We start from the raw sequence: 20,833 nt of genomic DNA on the forward strand, positions 1-20,833 counted from the left end.
TTTTTTCAGTCATCTAAGAGGCCTGGTAAAAAAAATACACCTAAATAAATTCGGAATATTAAAATGATTTCTGAAAGATCATTTGACACTGAAGACTGGAATAATGACAAATTAAATTAAAATTTTTAATTATAATATTTTACAATTTTTGTAAACTTCTGTGACTGAATTTCTACTCAAATAAATGCAGCTTTAGTGATTATAAGAGAGTTAAATAATAATAAAAAAAATCTAACAGACCCTGATCCTTTTATCTTGGGAATTTGATAGTATTTTTCAATTATTTTAGAAACACCATAACATACTATAGTATTTAGGGATAATTGCAAAGGCATCAAATTCTATCTAATATAGATTTTCTCACAGCAAAAAGCCGGTCTTGATAATATTCTATTAGTCCGATGGTTTATCATAGCAACAGTAAGAGTAATTATTAATGCTTGTGATACGCTAAACTAACTGTATATTAGCACCAACTAGGTGTGTGTTTTCTTTAAACGATACAGACTCTTGCTCAATATTTGACTGCAGTTAATTACTTCCTGTAGCTGCCTGTTCATTATGCAGTGAGGAAGAACTGCTGGCACGTCAGAGATAATTTTAGCTTTTTGGTTTTTGCGATGCGTCACTTGTTCGTGTAACGCATGCAGAACGTACAGTGTGAAGGAGTCGCTGACAAACTCTCGAAAGGCTCTTCTGTGGTTCGGCTGAGATCATAAAATCCCACCGCTTGCCAAAAACCATTATTTAGCTGTGCAGGGTTCTCGAAATAAACTTTGGCGATTAAAGACCTCTATGTTACGTTGTAAGCGCTTCGGTTCAGCGCGTCGTTTTACATCGAATTCCTTGCTTAAAGCTCCGTTTAGAACTTAAAAGCGGTGTTTGACTTCGCGAGACGTGCCACTGCGATGCCAGGCCGTTGCCGTGCGGTCGTTAAGGTGTTTACAGCGCTTCATGACTGTGCTAAGCAGCTGCTAGGTGGTTATTCGCTGGCTCGAGTCAGAAGAGCCCCACCAAGCCTAGCCTCAGTCCCTTCTCTCGGGTCTATTCACCGCCGCCGGTCTTTTCGGTGCATGGGTGCTAAAAAAGACGCTATTTTTAAACTAGAACTAAGTGCACGGTCACATAAGTGAAGATGAGGCCATTATTTCCATTACTAGCATCAGAGTGACAGAAAAAGACACAAGTTCGAGTGTATAACACACTCCCACTTCCAGCCTCTCACACCCCGACCTGTCTGACCAGCACGACCAGTTTAAAAGTCCTCTGACAGTAAGTCATGCCGTGTGTGTGTGTGTGTGTGTGTGTGTGTGTGAGTGTGTGTGTGAGTGGGTGTGTGTTGATATTTGCAGATGCCGATTAGCTTCAAAAATAACACTTGCAGGTGTCACCAAAGGCGATCACACGTAAATAAAAGAACGCTGCTATTTCAACGCTAAATCTTCCTGAATTACGTTTTTCAGCAGAAACGGCTTCATGTCATCGGGCCCCCCAAAATGTTCGGTTTCTTTAGAAGTCGTTTACAACCACAGGAAGTGACGAGGGGCAAGATCATTCCTTGTATCTTGAATAGTTTCCCATTTCCCACAATGGGTCCAAAATTCTACTATATTGTCTCGATGTCAAATCAATTTCATTGGCTGTGGTTTTGTCGCATTGCACAGTATACTCGCATTCAGGAGTTCCTGTAGCTCGAACTGTACAATCGATTTCTGAGAGGATATATAAACCGATGCCAGACGCATAAAGAGCAACAAACGGCGATAGAAAACCGTGCATTAAACCATTCTGATGTATGTGGTAAGAATTCATTAAAAATGGAATAAAGTTTACTTAAAGGTACACTTAAAGTGTAATTATATACTCAATTAGCAATGAAATGGAAATAGTAACAGATTGCATGCTTCTCATTGTGATGCACATCCAAGTGAAACAGATTTTTAAACTAGAATTAGGAGCTGAATAGAAAAAACGTAGGGTGGGACTTGGTTCTATACAACGGTAATAAACTGTAAGCACGGGGTGTAGTTTAAACAATTAAAAGTTCACACGGCAGCGATGTACTAAACAGGAAAGTTGAAAAACTACTAAAAATGCTATATTACTCACGCCAGGCCAGTAGGTGGCAACGTCATTTTGCGAAGAAACGCATGCAAACTTGCACGATCAAAATGGCGAAAGCATCAAGCAGTTTTTTCTTCATTTGTCACTAAAAGTAACTCTGGAGTGTAAAATGGCAATATGTAAAAAAAATTTTTTTAAAACAAACAGTATTCAGATTTTTTTATATATTTTCTTCACACTAAGAAAAGAGGTTATTTAGGGAACCAAAAGTTTTCTACGGCATTCTGATCCTAAATCGAATTTCCTATATTCATAGAATTTTAAGTAAATATCCACATTTGAATGCAAAAAAACGTTTTTTAGTGCGCGCCAGGCAATCAGTGGCGCACCGGATGCGATGATGACACAAGCGTCGTTGCATCATTTTAATGTTTTTCACAGCTTATCCAGCTGAAGCCACGGCGCTGCTCTGCTGCTCAAAACACTGCAGTCGATGCAGAGAAGACGCAGAACGCATATTCATCGCATTTCTTTTGGACCTTTTTGTTTCTAATTTAACTCATTTCTTAATTAACAGTAACGTGCATTACTGATATTTTCTGCGATGCAAATTTTTTTTTGTTACCCCTTAATAGCATTCTAAATTCCAATATAATTCAAATGCGGATAATACTTCAATACGAAACTTGAGTTTCAGTCGTTTTTGACGGCCTTATCCCACACCACCCGACCTTTACGGACGAGAACACCAGCTGCAAGGGCTGTGCTTCGGCCGAGTGCGAGCTACACACACACACACACACACACACGCTTCTGTTGGCCTGCAGAATGGGAAATGGAGAACAATAGAAGGCAAGCTGTCGATGTAAATCTGTGAGCCTAGAAAAAGAGCCGGTTTTGTGTATTAGTGTGTGCTGATCTGAAAATAACACCAGCCAGCAAAACAGGAAGTGCAGAACGAGTGACATCTGCTTGTCCGGGGTCAAACTCCTCACCCCCCCCGCCGAGAGATGTTGATGTTAGGCTGCGTAATTGGCATGTAGCTGCACAGCTATTCTGGAGCGGCGGGGAGTGACGTTTCTTTTTTAGCTCCCATCATTTCAATGCCCACTTTTGTTTGTAATGCTCATCTGACGGCAGAGGAGGGGTTGAGGCGAGCTTCCTCGGGGCAGGGACGGGTTCAAAAAGAGGGAGCTTTTCTCCTGAAAACTCGGATTCTTGAAGAGTTCGATTTGATACGGCTCATAAAAGTGAAAAGCGGTCGACGTTTGATGTCCGAGTGAGGGCTGCTTCGACCGTTGCGGAGGTTTTGGGTGCGAGAGAGGGTGGCCTAAAAACCTTACGGAAACCTGGAGATAAGTGCATCCGCGCACTCCAGAGAGTTTAAAAACGAGCCCTGGCTGCTATATAGTCTATCATCGGCTTTAGGAACGCGTTGAGTGACTAGAGCGACTCGCACGCGCTCGAGAGCTGAGTAATGGGCAGATATCTGCAAAGCTTTCAGGTTGCGTGTTGGTTATCCGTGGAGGTTAAAAGCAGAGAGTCCCTTCGACTTGCAGCTAAAGGGTTAAGCTAAACGTAGATTAAATCAAATACTTATTTAGTCACACGGAAATGCAGGTTAACCAGCAGCCGGTGAATAAAATGAAGTGGTAGTAATAAAGACTCTTGATTTTCATTTGGTTTTAAAATGACAAGCGCAGCTGCTAAACCAGCTTCGTGAAAATATCTCACAACATATTTATTGTAACTCATCAAGAGTTCGACGAGTGCTCTGTAGTAATAGTTAATAGTTAATAGAACTAATAGTTCAAATAGTTGAATTTATTTCTATATAATTTACACACTAGTGTGGTTCTTGTGAATTCGTTTTTAGCTTTCAATTCAGTTTTAGGTTCTTTTTTTGTAGTGACCGTTATATACAAACATTTCCACGTAGCTAGTTTTTAGCAGTTTCAGTTCTTTTAAGTCTCTATCATTTTAAGTTACTCGCGAAGGCAACGTTGGGATTTTCTAAAATGCATTTCATTCAAAAGACGGTGTTTAAATAGTTTTGGTTTAGAATAACAACCTGTTTGGAAACATTAATTATATTTCATTTAGATTTTGGGTTTTTTTTTCGAAATGACCTCCAAATGGAGCATTTAAAGGCAGAAATAAGAAGCTTGTGTTTCGTTAAAGCTCTGAAATGTTTATCGTAAAGTTGTCTGTTCATGCATATGACAAGTTCATCTCAATTCAAAGTATGGGCAGGCTGTTCTAATTCAATCTTGAAAAGACAGAAAAGCAGTGTAACATCCGTGTGCCACTGTTAGGTACGATGCTTAAAGCTTCCATTAAAACCGCCTTAGTGTACACTCTCACTTTTACCAAATAAGCAACGACTGGAAATTGCTCTCAGAACTCGAGCGTTTAACGCTTTACGTTCCTTTAATGAACTGCCTGAGAAAACACTGTTCCCGTGTCTATTCTCGTGTCACGGCCCTGACCTCTGTGATACCGTCTATATCTCCTCAGATCCCGGAGATGAAAGCTTTCTCAGTGTGTGTGCGTGTGTGCGTTTGGAGGTTCAGAGAGAGCTGGGGGGTATGGGAGTGGGGAGCCGATCTGAAAACCTGACACTCCTGAGAAAGTAACTCAAGAGGCCCCCCCGGTCAGCCGCCGATGGAGCAAGAACCTCAGAAAGCTCCCGTCCGAAATCAGGGAGAAATCAGGCTGCGTTAGCTCACAGCATTGAGATTAAACAGTTTTTAAAGAGGCGTACGGGACTTGTTCATTCATCCTTCTGAAGGATTTATGCGTAAAGAAATGAATTTGATAGCAAGCAGAGCAGGTAATTGTTGTCTTGCTACGATATACACTGTTAGCTGGCTTTTTTAGATTTGTATGGACACAAATAAGTCCATTGGTTGTCCTTTGATTTACACGCAATGGTTTGGTAACTGGATGCTATCCTAGAAACTGATTTGCTTGAGGCGGGATCGACTGTCTGTTTGTAGTAACGCATAGGGAGACGCGTCTGACATGTTTAGACTGTTATGGAAATGCGTTCGGGAGGCTCTCACATGACCTCAGTTTACTATAAATTATAGTTCAGAATCAAATCAAATCATTAGGTCACAAACATATTCCTCATGAGTATGCATTGAAAATGTGTGGTGTTTAATACATATATATATGACCCTAGAGCACAAAACCAGACATTAGTAGCTATAGCCAAAAACTTTATTAAAAAATTTAATAAAAAGGCCAAAAATCATTAGGATATTAAATAAAGATAACATTTCATGAAGATGTTTTGTAAACCTTCTATCCATCATTTTTGATTAAGACTTTAACTCTAAAGATTAACGATTAACTTTAAAGTTTTTTTTTGCACCCTCAGATTTTCAAATTGTTGTATGTCAGCCAAAAATACATCGACTGGAAACCTATTCAGCTTTCAGATAAGTACAAAGCTCAATTTTGAAAAATGGACTCATACAGCTGGTTTTGTGGTTTGGTCTCTTTGTGTTACCGTGGCAGCGGTAGTCCAGGAGGTGACAGAGTTAGCTTCTTAATGCGTGTATAAATTAAACACGATGTCTGCTACTTCAGCTTTGCCCTCAAACTGTAGCTATCCTGACAGAAAAAAAACCCGACAGTAAAAGACGAAAGATATACAGGTAAGCCATGCCAGCACGTCCGCCATATTGGACGCGAACTTTCCAAGACGCCAAAAGACTGCCCAGATTTGAATTCCACAAGTAATGGGATAACCTTTCGCAGGTGAGAATGCGCTGGCTTGTGTTTTAATATGTATTCGCTCGATGTAGCACGTTTTTAAACTGGTGGCTTCACGTTGTTTTGCGTAACGAATTGCATTAAGACAGGTTTCTAAATCAATATTATTTATAGCGCTCCTGCCAATAAGCCAATTACTTTGAATATCAACAAATGCTGAGCTTCTGAGATTCTGTCAATAAAAATGTCATTCTACGCCATTTAAATATTTGCATTTCAATAAAGATATAATTATGCTTTTGCTCTAATTCTTTAAGAAGTTGATATAACGCTGCCTGTGGTTGATTAGCTGCTGTCAGCTTTGTGCGACCACAGAACGACTGACTAAAAACCCAGAAGATGACAGACAGAGGAACACAGGACGGGCCACTCGAGGTAACAAGATAGTCGCCTTGGCACAGCGTTACTATCACAGCTCGGGAGGGCAGGGTTTGTATGCACACACAGTATGTAATGCACCAGTGTGTGTGAGTGTGTGTGTGTGTGTGCGCTCTTTAACATACTCTGCGTGTTTTAAGATCGGGGGTTCGGGACTGTAAATACTTTGGTATGTTCATAAACCTGTTTTCTAAAGCATTTAAGGTGTAAAAACGTAATAAATGGAGAGATGAGAGTTTATTTGGCACAGAGCTAAATAACAGCATGAAAACACTGATGAATTTGTCATACCAGGACTGTATGTTTGAGTTGAGACCAAAGGCAACTTTTAAAAGCAGGCCTATTGATTCGATTTAGCTTCAAATCTTATTCTGTAGTACGAAAGCACTGAGTTGAAGCCTGTGTGTGTGTGTGTGTATGTGTGTGTGTGTGGAACACAGGCTGATGTATAATGCATCCTGAGTATAATATTCCCACACTGTCCTGACCCAAGTTTCCAAAACCGCTCATGTTCTCCGTCCGGCGGCCCCCCCCCAGCACCCTCGCTTAAACATTCAACAGCAACACGAGCTTCAAAACACCTCCGTATCTGCCTCTCCGCTGCAGCGCTCAGCCATAACCACAACAATTAACAATCGACAATGAACAATTAACCCATGCGAGGCATTAATGCTTACTCGATGGCTCGTGCTTCAGTTGAAACAGTAATAAAACCACGTCTCTCTGTGCAGAGAGTGAACGCTGAGGTGCGTTAAAGCTGATCTGGAACACGCTAAACCACGTAAAACAGAGAGAGCTGCTCACCTGAGGGATGCAAATCACAGCTGATACACAGAACTTAGCATTAGCGTGATGTTAAGCTAACAGCATAAAAAGGTAAACGATATAAAACACAAAAAATATAAAAATATATATTTTTGCTGACACTTCTGAATAGTGGCTAAAATGTTGAGCTAAACATTTTATATTTATAATCTACTTCTCTTTAATCCTGACGTCTTGGTTTAGGTTTGTTGTGCATTTCAAGGTTATTATAGTTAACTAAAACCTTAAATATTATTTTTAAACCTAAAAAATTTAATAAATAATAATTAAATTCAAAACACTTAAATTTGTTTCATTTAATAACTGAGACAAAAACAAAAAACAAAAATTCATAAAATAAATATTTAAATTTTAAATATTTAAAAACAACTAAATCTAATAAAAGTGCAAAACACAAAAACATTTAACTAAAAAAGCAGAAAATAGAAAAATGACAAAACCTCCGTTTATGCTACAACTACACTGCTGTGTTCTTGTCACTCTTGCCACTTCCTGGCTGCACTGTACTTTCCTTTCAAACGAAGTTAAAAATGTCTTTTGAAATATTTTAAAACACAACTTAACTTAAAAAATGGTTTTATTAAGACGCCAAGGTGCGCTCCTAAAAATAAAGGTGCTCCGCAATGCCACAGAAGAACCTTTTTTTAGAAACCTGTTCTTCATATTATAAAAAGGTAAGAAAGAGATGTTTTTTAAAAGGACCTTTGGCTCAATGTTTCTTGAGGAACCAAAAAAGGCTCTTGTGTGGAATAGCTGTGAAGAATCTTTTAAGCACCTTCATTTTTAAGAGCGTGGCATAATGGAAACATCACGTACGTGGCTAAAACGAGGTCAGCGTGCTTCGGAACGGACTTAACGTGAACTATTACGGCTTTTATTCAACAAAAGCGTGAAAGGTGAAAGCCCAATGCGTGCTAAACAACTTTTCACCATCTAGTCGTCAAGCAGTGCTGCTTCGGTGGAGGAGGGACGCCGTGAGGAGCGACGCATGGAATGCAGATCGCTCTTGTTCTTAAAAAATGCGTAGCTTTTCTCTTCAGGAGTATCTGTTGATGGCATCTCTCTCTTTTTTTGTAGTTTTCCGTCTGCTTGTCTAACCAGCCGCGCTGCAAGTGCCGCAAATAAGTGTCGGAGGCCCCAGAGGCCGACATACAGAACAAGGGGAGGTTTAATCAACAGCAGAGGAGACCTCAGCCATTTTAATTAGCCACACACACACACACACACACGCACGCACGCACACAAAGAGCGACTCCCCTGGGCATGCTGGTGATAGGGCCTGGATTGTTTGGTTTCCTGTTGGACTGAGGAAACTCTGGTGATTACAGCTCCAGCCATGGCTACCTCAAAAAACAATCTGCAGTTTTATATAAATAGCCAGAGGACGGAGTCCGGTTTTTTTTTTTGCAGTCTTGAGCAACGCTTCTCTCTCTTTTCTTCGGTGTCTTTCTCTCTCCGAACTATAATTAGTCGATAGCGTTGCTCCCCAGCGGTTGCCTTTGGTCAGCAACAACATCCTCTTTCGCGTATTACCTCCGTAATGCGTGCCGCTCTTTCACTCTGGCTCTTTTCTTCCCGCACGTTTAACAGTGTGTTGGTTTTGGGAGCCACGGGGGTGCTCGAGGCCGTCCCATAAAACACACGAAACGCTGAGTTACCATAGAGACCGTTCTGTGTACGCGCGAGAGAGCGACAGAGAGGGTGAGCGAGGCGCAAAAAACGCTCAACAGAAGAGGGACCAAAAGAGCGAGCGAGACTCTTCCTGTTTGCAGTCTTAGTCTTCGTTTCCTGTTCGTGACTTCTTGTATGTGGCTATTTTTGTTCCTGCCAGTTTCTATTGAGGTAGAAGATAGCAGTTCACGTTTTTTGAGGCCCAAATGCTCGCGAATGTTAGCGCTGCCACGCGTTAGCGTTTCGCGTTTTTTAAATCTTGTGGCAGCTAGCTCTTTTTGACACACTAAAACTTAGCATATAAGCGAAAGAAGACAAATGGCCAGGATATTTCCGTCTCCCTCACACGGTCATTTAAAAAAAACAAGGTCTCCGACAAGTCGCGAAAATGGTGGGAACAGTTCACAGGCGCTTAATGGCTAACTTAGCCTAGCGTCTGATTAGCCCTGAGGGTTTAGCCCCGAATCGGGGAGTAGAGATGGAAAAACTAGTTAAGCATGAAACCCTTTTCCCTTCATAGCGCTGATCTTTCAGACCTCATCACTGTGCTCTCGGACGTTTGTTATATCTGCTTTGAGAACGTACAGGTGCGCGTCGTTCTTGCGTTCCTCCTTCCTCGCGCTGCATTTGAAGGAAAAGCAAACACGCTTCTCAGAGCGGCTGCGAGATAAGTTGACGCATTTTAAATAGGCCTCCCATTCTCGCTCTCTATTTCGCTGTTGCTAAATCGACCTTGTGCAAGACAGGATCTCCAATTTTAGATACATTTGACCGCATTCACATACACCCTCCTGCTCTGTTCTTCGCTCGCTTGTAATCTCGCCATCTGCCTTCCCTTTCTTTATCTCGCAATCTATCACTCCTGTCCTGATATTTCCCATTCCTCCCGCTCGCATAAATCGAATGTGACTTCACTTAACCCTTTGTCACTGACTGAAGGATCAAATGGTAAACTGAGTATATTTGACGCCGGAGGAAACCTTTCTGCCTCTTTCGTAGCTCAGGAGACGTAATGGATTGCGTTTCAGTGTCAGCGATGTGTCTCTAATACAGAGATTCGTTGGCTGTGTTTTGGTCCTGAGCGTTCCTGCAGAGTCCACAGCTGTCTGAGATATTCAGACCCTTTGCTTCCGCGGCAGCTGCTCGGGACGTTCGTCCAGCCGGTGCGCTCCTTTGTGTACACGCGCGCTCGCTCTTATATTTATAGCTGGTCACAAATACTCGAGCATCTGCGGATCCGCAAGCCGTGTGTATTCCTGTCAACAGCAAGACGAGGGGAGTGTGTGCTTGCAGGGGTGGAAGACTGCTATTAAAGAGGTCTCGGAGTTTGTGATTTTCTTTCGGTAGCTGAGCAGGTTTCCTCTCAATCCCAGACAACTTTTAACAATGCCAGTGTGTTATTCTGGGAGAACGGCCAGGCCACACATAATTTAACTCAGATAAACTCAACTCAAAACAAATGTGAGTCAACAGAACAGTGTGTAACCTTAATATTAAAAGCTGAATCTTATTAGCTTTCTGGACGTCTATTAGTCGCAATTTGTTACTTGACAGCTGTATATATATATACACACAACACAAAGATGGCAAAACCAGGCAACAAATGACTAAAACCTAAAATGAAAACTGAAAATAAAAGCTACGCATAATACTAAAATAACACTGCTGTTAAGTTCCTGTTTACAGTTTTAAACGATGTCACCCGGCCCTCATTCATGTCCAAATCATGATTATGTATATTATTTTTCAGTGCTTACAAAACTGCAATGCGGAATCAGACTGCTGATTTGTTGAAACACAATGTGGCTTCTAACCTAAAGAGAGTTACGACAGGCAGCTATAAGCAGACCGTGGAGTCATACTAGTCAGCTGATGCGACTCCACATCATCAGGAGCCTGTGTGTGTGCTCGTGTGTATTACAGCGTTTTATCAGCAGAAAGAGTAAATGCCTCACCAGGTCAACGGGAGGAATGTGTCTGATGTCGAGAAGATAGCATGATGGAGGAGAAAGGGCAGGAGTGAAGGAGCACTGCCTCGGGGTAAGGTCATGTCTGTGAATGCGTGTCGCTCTAATGAAGACAACGCTACAGCGTGAAACGTACTCTCTGCAAGCGTGTGAACATAAACCATGCTTGAATACCTGTCAACATGTTTATAGCTGCCTACATGAATAACACTTTCAGTCACGCTCCATTCCACATTTGTCGCGTCGCAAAACACTTGGTTTCATCCCAAAACACCAGTTGCATAAAACGCAACAACGCAAACATTACTAGGTTTTTTTTCCTTACTAGAAACTATTTTAATTGCACATTTTTTCTAAATAAAAAAAAAAAGGTTGTCTCTGAATTGTCTCGAAGCCTTTACCGTGCCCTATTATTTTTTGCACATTTTTTTAAACTTTATTTTGTTGAACAAACACGCGAAATATGCACAGATTTCCATTTTCACCAATTCCAAAATTACCATTTTCGCGAATTTACATTTTTTTAGAATTTGTGAACGACGTTGTTTTTTTTTGTGTCCTAAAGTCCTCAGAACACCGTTGCCATGCAGACGAAACGGCAAAACTGTCAAAAGCTTTGGTTTAAAACAGTGTGGCGTAAACACTAAATTAAATTAAATTACACCTAATGGTTGAACTAGGTATTGCGGTCTAAATACTAAATATTAGAGTATTTTCGCCCCTCATTTGACGCACACGAAGGTTACCATACTGACCAAACCAACAGATAAATTAAATGAAATAGGCTGTGTTTTCCGCCAGCTGGTAACCCAGGGTTCCCGAAATACAACAGGCCCTTGTCACATGACGTCACGCAACTTCTGTCTGATTTGAAGCAGGGTATTCTTACTTCCGTCGGCATAGCAAAGAGCGATCGCCACCCGTATGAAGTTCACTTGGACGCTTGTGCAACTTCCACAAATGCTGTCAATGCTGCAGTTAAATGTATTTCTCAAATAAACATTTTAGACATTTGCATGCGGTAACAGAAAGCCTCTTTATTTCGTAATTTATGTCGCGTTTAATTCAGCCCCTGTGTACAGGGATTGTTCAGTACAAGCTAGTACTATTAAAATATAAACAAATATTAAGTATAATTTTCCCATTTTATTTTCTATAACAGTGTAATTCGGAAATAAATATTAAATGTGAGCTGACGTCGCTGAAAGCGGTCTATTGGATAGATGGATAAAAACGGGCGTTCGGCGAATAACTGACCGTAGCATTGGTTTTCAGATAAACAAGTATGTTAACTTTGCATGTTTCTTATACAGCTGCAAACATACTACAGAATTTGTATGGCTTAGTAGAGTGAAAAACATCCAGCGCCTTTACTGTATCGCCTCCTAGAGTATGGGGGTTTGCTACTGCCGCAGAAAGCCTTGCGATGCAATCAATCATTCAAGTTTGCGTGATTACATAGAGTATTTTTGCGACCTACGTAAGTGTGTTTAATGCATTACAACATAATTGGAATGTAGTTCTGCTCTGGGTATGGTCACAGTGTAAATCATTTTTGAGAGATACAGACATAGAGGAGGTTACGTCTACCCACAATTTACTGCACACTCAAAATGGCGCCACTCAACAGTGTAATTCGGTGTTTGAACTCCAACAGCTCTCAAGTGGACACAAAAATGTACATAATGACACCTCTCCACGCAGATTTGCCTCTTTCCTCTTAGCCCTTCACTCCCTCTTGCACTTCCTCCGCCATCCGTTCCCTTTTCCGTGGATTCTTTTTATTTAACAACTGTTCTGGGAAAGCATTCGCCGGGAACACATCTCATGCATATGCAGCCTCACGAACTTCTGTCTGAGCCTCCAACAATGAAGGAGGACATTAACATTCCCTGTAACCTCAAATACACACACACACAAACCGATTCACACTGGCTCAATGAGCTCTTTTTGTCCTGTGCGCTCTAACAAATGAGCACCTTTGTGTCCGAACACTTCCTTGTCTCCAAACATTCAGTGGGTCAAACACAACGTTCTGATCCTCACGGACCTTGCTTGAACTTGCTTCTAAAAACAGCAGGCTGGTGTGGGCTGCTCTGGGAAAACAGGATTAGTTCATTCCCAGCAACTACAGAGAGCTGGCTTGAGCCAACAGGGTTTAAATTGTACATAACCAATAGTTCTTGACTACTCATTTTTACCAAGTGGTCAAGAGTTGTTGACTAGTTACATGACATGGCGTGCTGTAGAAGCGGTCTGACAGCCAGAAAAAGAAAGTGTCCGATTCTGTGTTTTTCAGGGATTTTTATTTTCAGATTCTCATCTCCCTCTGGTTGACTAACTGACTAGTTGGTGCAACCCTTTGCTAACCAAGAAACTGAATTTGTCTTGTTGTCGCCATGGCGTGGTGGAAGTCACATGTTACTCGGCTAACAAAAGGCTCAAACCTCAAACTAACTGATTAGTTAACTAGTCTGTGCCACTACTTGCTAACCAAAAACCCTGAAATTTCTTCCAAAAGTTGTCTTATGGAACAAATTCAATTGGCGCCAAGTGATCCACAACTAGGTAACACTGGCCCAACCTATCTAATTGTGCTAAAAACACTTACTTAACTAGTAGCCAACATTTGCTGGTATGATATGTTTTAGAACCAGCACATGACCAGGTAAGGACCGGCTTAAACCAGCAAAGGGCCAGCAAAAATTAACAGACGACAAACTTTGTTGTAAAAAGCCATCAAATAATGATAAAACAAATGAATCAGTTAAGTAGTTAGAGTTAAGGAAACTCAATGACCTAGTTAGTATGGTTTTTATTACAGCTGTAGCATTACAGACCAAGCTCATCTTAAATCGCAAGGCACACAACTAGTCAGGCTCAAAACCTCAAACAGAACTGATAGATTAGTTAGACTAACTAATAACCAAGAATTAGAACATCAAATAGTCCTAGAACTAAAACTGATTAGTTAACTAATTTACTAACAATGACTAGAAAAGTTAACATTTTACTAACCAAAAAACTGGCATTTCTTCCAGTTGCTGCCATTTGGAACAACTGCAGCTAAAACCCAATGAATTAAAGCTAGTTAAAACAGGCCCAAAACATCACGTGGTACATGACTACTCAATACAGTTATTAAACATTAAATAGCGGTATCAGTTAGTTCATTAGTCAGCCCTACTAACCAGGAAACTCAATTTTCCACTAGCTGTCACAATAGAGAACCAACAAAAGTTGCGCCACACTATAGACAACTAATCAACGCTGACTCGAAACATAACTAGTCACGTGATCTGTGACCAACAACGATACGAAGCACAGGACTAATCTACTAGTTTGTAAATCCTCTTCAAATGGAACTAAGCACAAATTAACAACCAGGCAAATGGGCAAGAGTACGATAACCTTCAAATCTTTAGATGATGGTAGGTGATCATGGGAATGGTAAGGGTTTCCGCATATAGAAGAACTGAAAAAATCATACTCAAAATCAAAGACGTTTCGGAAGGCAGCACTGTCACATCCTGGATGAATCACGAAGGGCTCAGATTTGCAAAAACAAACGGAACCTTCCTCAGCGTAGCATCACATCGCTTCAATGTCAGCACCACTAGCAACAGATGGATTCCGACACAGCTTTTGTCTGGAATGATATCTGTACATGTTAAGAGTTAACTTGTGCCCCGAAGCTGTTAGTGTCGTTTTTTCGGGTCTTAGCGGTGATGACAGCCGCAGCGGTGAAGGAGGCTGGTGTCAGCTGACCCCGCTTTCAGCCAGTAACAGGAAATGTGATCTTTACAGCAGCTCCCTGAAAAACAATCTCACTATTGTCAACTTGACTCTCCTGTCTCTCTGCCCCTCACAGGGTGGGGGATGCAAAAAATACCTCAAAATGAACATCTTCCCATCATTCCTGTCAGCTAACGCATAACATGTCCATTTATATCGCTCTGCAGGTAAATGTGTTCCAGTGAGCTGGCAAAAAATTTTTTTAAATCATTATGCAGATGGCACTTTAAAGAGCAGTGTTGGTAAAAAGTTACTCTACAAAAAATGAATTACTAACTACTAATTATATCTCGATACCACTCGTAATTCTTTCACATAAACAATACAAAATCTGCATTTAATTTTTGAACTGACCTAAATATGAACAGTTTATATTACATTACATTACATACATGTTAACAGTAGATAGTGGATTTAATGTTAAAATGCAACATCATTTACATATAATTGTTCTAGCCTATACACTATTTAATGCAATTACATCAGAAGTAACTGTAAAAAGTAATCCCTTTACTTTAATATAATTAAATTACAGTAACTGATTACTTAGTAATGCATCGAACCCAACAATTTTAAGCAGTTAGTTCTATCTCCAACAAAGTCAGGTTGGTTAAGTAATTTTTGACATGGGACAACTTTTAGTCCTGAGTAAATATAAATAACACATATGACACTGGTTTAGTGATGACTGATTAGTTAACTACTAACCAAAATCGAAAGTGTCCTCCTGTTGTTGCAATATAACAAGTGCAGTTTAAGTCACGTGATACACGCCCCTACTACCCCCTACTAATAGGAAAGCCCTACTAACCAGGAAATAAAATCTTACCTCACCTGCCACAACAGAACACGCACCACTTAAATAACATCTTCCTCGGTAAGTCAACACGGGCTAAAACATTAACCAATTAGTTAACAAGAAAATATTTAATAACCTATATACCTGAGAATTCTTACATCTGCCATCATACAGAACAAACATAACTTCAAGCCAGTCAAGTGAATTACAACTAGTCAATGCAAGCCCAAACCCTCCAACCAGCGGTGGAACTAACCAATTAGTAAACTAGTCTGTGCAATCCCTGCTAACCAGGAATTTGAATCGTCCTCCAGCTGCTACAATACAGAAGCACAACTTAAATCACATGGTCCACAACTACTCAACAAAGTCTAGAAGCATCAGATAGTCACAAAACTAACTGATTAGTTAACTTATCGGTGCGACAACTTACTAACCAAACAACTGATGTTTCTTCCAGCTGTCCTGTAACCTAACCTAAGAGCGATGTTGTCATATCAAACAATATTTTTGACACGAAAACTAAAGTTGAGATATAGCAAACTTAAATAACCTACCTGGTCAATTAGTTAACTACTAACCAAGAATTAGAATATTCCTTCTGCTGTCACCACATAACAAGCTAAGTTTAAGACATATTATCCACAGCCAGTAGACTAAGGCCCAAAACATCTAACCAGTTAACTAGCATCTCCTACTAACCAGCGAACTGGTATTTCTTCCAGCTACTGTAGTCAACATAGTCAGGTTGATTTAGTTAACATGAAACAATAGTTTTAGGGGCGGAAACCGAAGAGATGCGACTTTGGCTCCAGAAAACCAGCAGTTAAAATTGGCTAACCTCAACTAACCAACTCATACGACGCTGCTTTAGCTCTGCTTCACACACACACACACACACTCCATAAGTCGCATTGCACAATTATTAGATGACAGCCAGAACATTTCTAAAGCAATCAGATGCGCTAACGCTGCAGGGAGAGTTGTACGTACATGTCAAAACCACCGATGACTTTAGAGGAATTCACTCTGAGGTAGTTTACACAAACTGTGGTTTAGTTACTAAACGCAATATGATTAGGCCTGCTAGTTCCATCACATTGCCCAATATCATCTGTATTATAAACTATGACGAAACTGTATCGGGTCTCACGCGCTACATAAATTGTGAGAAGGACAAAAGGGCCGGCACTTCTACAACAGAGCGTTCAGCGGGCTTCGCGAGCGGCCCGCGGGGCCCGGTTACAGCCGAACAAAAGAGCGGGAGCGGATCGGATCCCTCTCACAGGCACGGCTGAAACGTTATCCTCGCGCCGCTGGCCATGACCTCATCATGTTGTTTTTCCCGCAAACGCTGGCCCGCTGTGGCGCACGCAACTCGAGCCGGGCGCGAGCTACAGGACTCTGCTGCTTCAAGCCATGCCCAACGCCAAGCAATGTCCCGTACAAATACGTTCCTGTTTGTTTACGGTACCATCCGCTGAGTCAAGTCTGAAAAGGCGACTGGAAATGCGCCAGCAGCTCGAGAGAATGGTGAACCTGTTCTGTGAATGCAAGCAAAATATTCAATTTTATTAGTTGGTAAAATCGGTCTGTTGGGTTAAACGTCTCGGCCGTTTGCATAATTAATTGATCGTTACTTCTCACGTTCTGCTGAGATTTTCTTTACTGTTTTTATGGGGTCCCATCAACCCTGCTCACACGTGGCTTGACATAAGAGGCTAATAGCTATGCTTCCATTCAAACCAGAAAGCTTTATGAAAAGTCATCACTATCTTACTATAATCTGGAAGTTTTTCTGCAACTTTTGATTAAATTTAACACATCTTAGATTTTATGCTGAAGAAAAGTAGCATTTCAGGATGAGCGTCAACATGTTCGGCATATAAGTGCGTTTATTATTATTATTTATATTTGCCTTTAATGGCTTTGGTCAAGCAGAGGAGCAGTCTTCGCTTTGCATGTCGTCAATGAATTTAAGCACACTAATGCGGGACGATGAATGGTCAAGCTGGTCATCTAATCTCCACGTCCTGGAGATTTCATCTTATCTAGAAGGGTCTGTTACTGATTCAATCAGGAGTAAAGCAGCACAAATAACATCACATCTGAAATATGACATCCGCCGTACGTTTTAGCTCTATAATGCATCTTTAATTCAACCGAACGCTTCTCCCAGTCGCAACAAAGCTGATTTAAAGCTCCTATTCAGCTTTTGCTCAGATTTCCTGCATATCTGTACAAGAAGAGACTAAAATAATCACTCGTAATCCAATCACGGATCCGCTTAACATGAAGCAGCACAACTGTTTTCAACATTGATAATAATCAGATTTTGTTTTTTCGAGCAGCATATCATCATATTATTATGATTTCTGAAGAATCGCGTGACACTGAAGACTGGAGCAACGATGCTGAAAAAAATGCAACGTCACAGGAATACATTAAATTCTACAATAAACAGTTATTCGACACTGTAATATTGTTTGACAATAAACACAAATATGGCAATTACTGTATTTTTAGATTAAATAAAAGCAGCCCTGGTGGTCACCATCAACGCTGCTTATTAAAACACCTTTCAAATTGTCTGTGAATCTTCCAAAAAAAAAAAAAAAAAACATCTTCAGACAACAGACACAATCTATACACACTTTGCGGTTGTCGAAAATGAAACATACACTAGGTAAAGCAATTCTGTACACCTGCGGTTACCATGACACCTGCGTCACACAGACACCAAAAATCACCTTGTTAGAGTTATTAAAAATAAAAAAAAAACAATTCTGGGAAAACCTGCACATTTCCAAACGCGCTGCATTAATAATAACAATCCTCAATAATCAGGTCCGCATCACGCAGGCCTACAGACCCGATGAATGAAATAGTTCCGGGAAGCGGGGCGCTTTAAAAGGCAAAAAGGATGTCGCGATCTCGAGCCAACGCGGAGCTACAGGTGAAAGAAACGGAGGTGTCGTACCTGCCACTCCCCAGCAGCGAGCGTCTCTCTGGTCTGTCTCGACGATCAGTCCCGCTGCACAACTTCCATCTGTGAAACGAGAAGAAGCGGAGATGTTTGACAGAGCCCTCGTTTCCTGCCTCTCACGCCCGTCTCAAACCTTTAAACGTTCAAATAAACGGTCGGAGTAGTCAGCGAACACGGCAGGGCTTCGACCGCCGACATTAATAAAGCGCTTGAATGAAAACGCCTCGGTTAAGGACTCTGAAAGCGATAAATGAAAGATTAGCGGAAATAGCGACAGGTAATATTTTGGAAGAGATTACGGTTACCATGGTAAATTTTTACGACGGCTGAAGGAACCGTAGGCTGCGTTTCTCACCTAAGTTAGTTTAAGACCTTCAAAAAGCTGACTAAGTGGGCTGTTTTCAGTCAGACTGCACACACCGAGTTTTTTTTTTAGTTAAAGACGCATTTCGAGACTCGAGCCCAGTATGGAGAACTTCGGTTTTAGACAGGCGAGCTGTCTCGCTAGCCGTTTTAGACGGGTGACTTGGATAGTTTGTTTCTTGGTCTGCTCGGCTTTCGTTTCCACTTTGTTTCTAAACGTGTTCTTTACATGCATCACCGGCACTGCGTGCAGTCATTAAACGTAAAGGCGGACGTGTTTACAAACCGGGCTTGACATCATAAATATGTAAATAATTCATTAATAATGCGAGAGACCGACGCGTCGCTGTCAAAACAAGCCGCGGCTAAACCACGCAAAGCTCTCAAAAGTCACAGCTACTGAAAAGCCAGGCAAACCGACTTCCTCATAAAGACCAAAGCAGCGGGACACAGTTTATAACACGAAAGACAGCCCGTACGTTACCTTATGCGAAACAGAAAAGCACGCAACAGGTCGTTATCCCCTTGTGTGAAACTCCTTCTTTTTTGCAGAAGTCTCAACGGCTTGTTTTTAATGTCCAAATGCTTCCTCTGACGAAGCTCGCCTTAATCCTCAGTTAGCAGCCTGACATCCATTTAAAAAAAGACCAGCAGCGATGTTCGGCAGCGGTAGAAAAAGTGGAGAAAGTGAGTTATTACAAGTATCTCGGTAAGCCCCGCCCCTGAGGCGGACGAAAATAGAAATGTGGGCGGGGTTCTCCAAAAATAGCGCGTGACGTCTCGCGCCTGCATTCTCGCATTGTTTCCTTCTCTATTATTTGATTGGCTGAGGCCGCGGCCACATCCACACTGCACTCTAGTGTACTTCTGAATTCTGTTGCTGCTCTCCATGTAAACCACGCCGTGTTTCAGCAGCAGGTGCTGGAGTCCACAGAAATGAGCATCGGATAAGATAAGATAAGATAAAACAACAATTATCAGGTTGAAAAGCATATAAGAATAATGTTTATTACAATGAAGGCTGGAGTAATGATGCTAAAAATTCAGCTTTACCATCACAAATAAATTCAAATAGAAATAGTAAAAAAATTATATATATATATATATATATAGTGTTTTCTATAGTCTTGAACTGTTTCTATTCTATTGTTGATCTATTGCTTAAATACAGACAAAAATTATTTTTTTAAAAAAAGTATGTCTCCCTAAAAAAAATACTCTGTCTTTATTCATGCAATTTATTCATGCAGTTTGTATTTTTTCCAATAAGCCGACTACGTATTTTACACGTTCACTAAAATTGTTTTAACTCAAGTTTAACGTCGAGTCTCTTTTAATCTTTTTTAGCAGCCTTAGCTCGGTAACCTTTTCATTTCCTCCAGAGATAACAGATGTATGGCAAAACAACCGTGCGTGATGCAAGACGTATGCGCATTATGTGCTCATGTACTTTCAGTGCATGTCAGTCAGGCTTTCTGTCTTTCTCAGTAAAACAGAACCGGTCAGCGTTCACGCGCCGCACACGCGCTTTAAAACCACTACATGACCCGTTTCTCAGAAACCAGGACACACAGTGACGGTCTCCAGTGGGTTTCTGATTTCCTCTGTGAGGCCCGATCGCTCAGTTCTCGTCACCGGCTCAAAACCTACCTACGTGCACCTTCTGGCCATCATGCGCCCGTGCAGCTTTTTCACCGCTACCAAAAACATTCGGTACTTCAGTTTGGTGCAAAGAAGCGACGAACGCAGCAAGCATGCGCTGTAGGTGCAGCCAAACGCGTCTGTTTTAAAAGTGAAACGGGTTCCAGCGCATAAAACCTCAAAGCTATTTAAATATTTCAATCACTTTTGGAGCAGAGGAACCAAACAAAGACCCTTGAACACACACACACACACACACACACACACACTGCACACATATAATGAAACTAAAGCAGTGTTGTGCTGCACCTAAATGCTCCTCCAAACGGGGGATCCCAACAGTCTTACCAGAAACCCTCGTGTGTGTGTGTGTGTGTGTGTTATAATTACACAGTCCTTCAGTCTGAATCATATCCGGCAGAAGCTGAAAATAACAAGACCATGATCTGAGAGTGAAGCAGCACAGCAGGGGAACAGGCAACACACACACACACACACACACACACACACGCCTTTTAATGTATATCATATTCTATTGAATGCAGAGATTAATATAAACAC

At 41.1% G+C, this 20,833-nt stretch overlaps 1 protein-coding gene across 6 annotated transcripts in view; it reads right to left on the reverse strand.

The window, feature by feature from the left end:
- hdac7a (histone deacetylase 7a) overlaps positions 1-20,833 on the reverse strand; it is a 64,129-nt gene that overhangs the window by 29,831 nt on the left and 13,465 nt on the right. For 3 of the 6 annotated variants that reach the window (XM_043224858.1, XM_043224859.1, XM_043224857.1), the window contains exon 2: positions 18,263-18,331. The exons of 1 other annotated variant lie outside the window; for it this stretch is intronic. In XM_043224858.1, the coding sequence (XP_043080793.1) occupies positions 18,263-18,331 (69 nt within the window). Of the gene's footprint in view, positions 1-18,262; positions 18,332-19,115; positions 19,295-20,833 lie in introns of those variants that run through there. 2 more of the 6 variants (XM_043224862.1, XM_043224861.1) reach the window with 1 other exon arrangement.

Source organism: Puntigrus tetrazona, chromosome 23 (assembly GCF_018831695.1).
Source record: "Puntigrus tetrazona isolate hp1 chromosome 23, ASM1883169v1, whole genome shotgun sequence".
In the NCBI taxonomy this organism is placed as follows: Eukaryota; Metazoa; Chordata; class Actinopteri; order Cypriniformes; family Cyprinidae; genus Puntigrus; species Puntigrus tetrazona.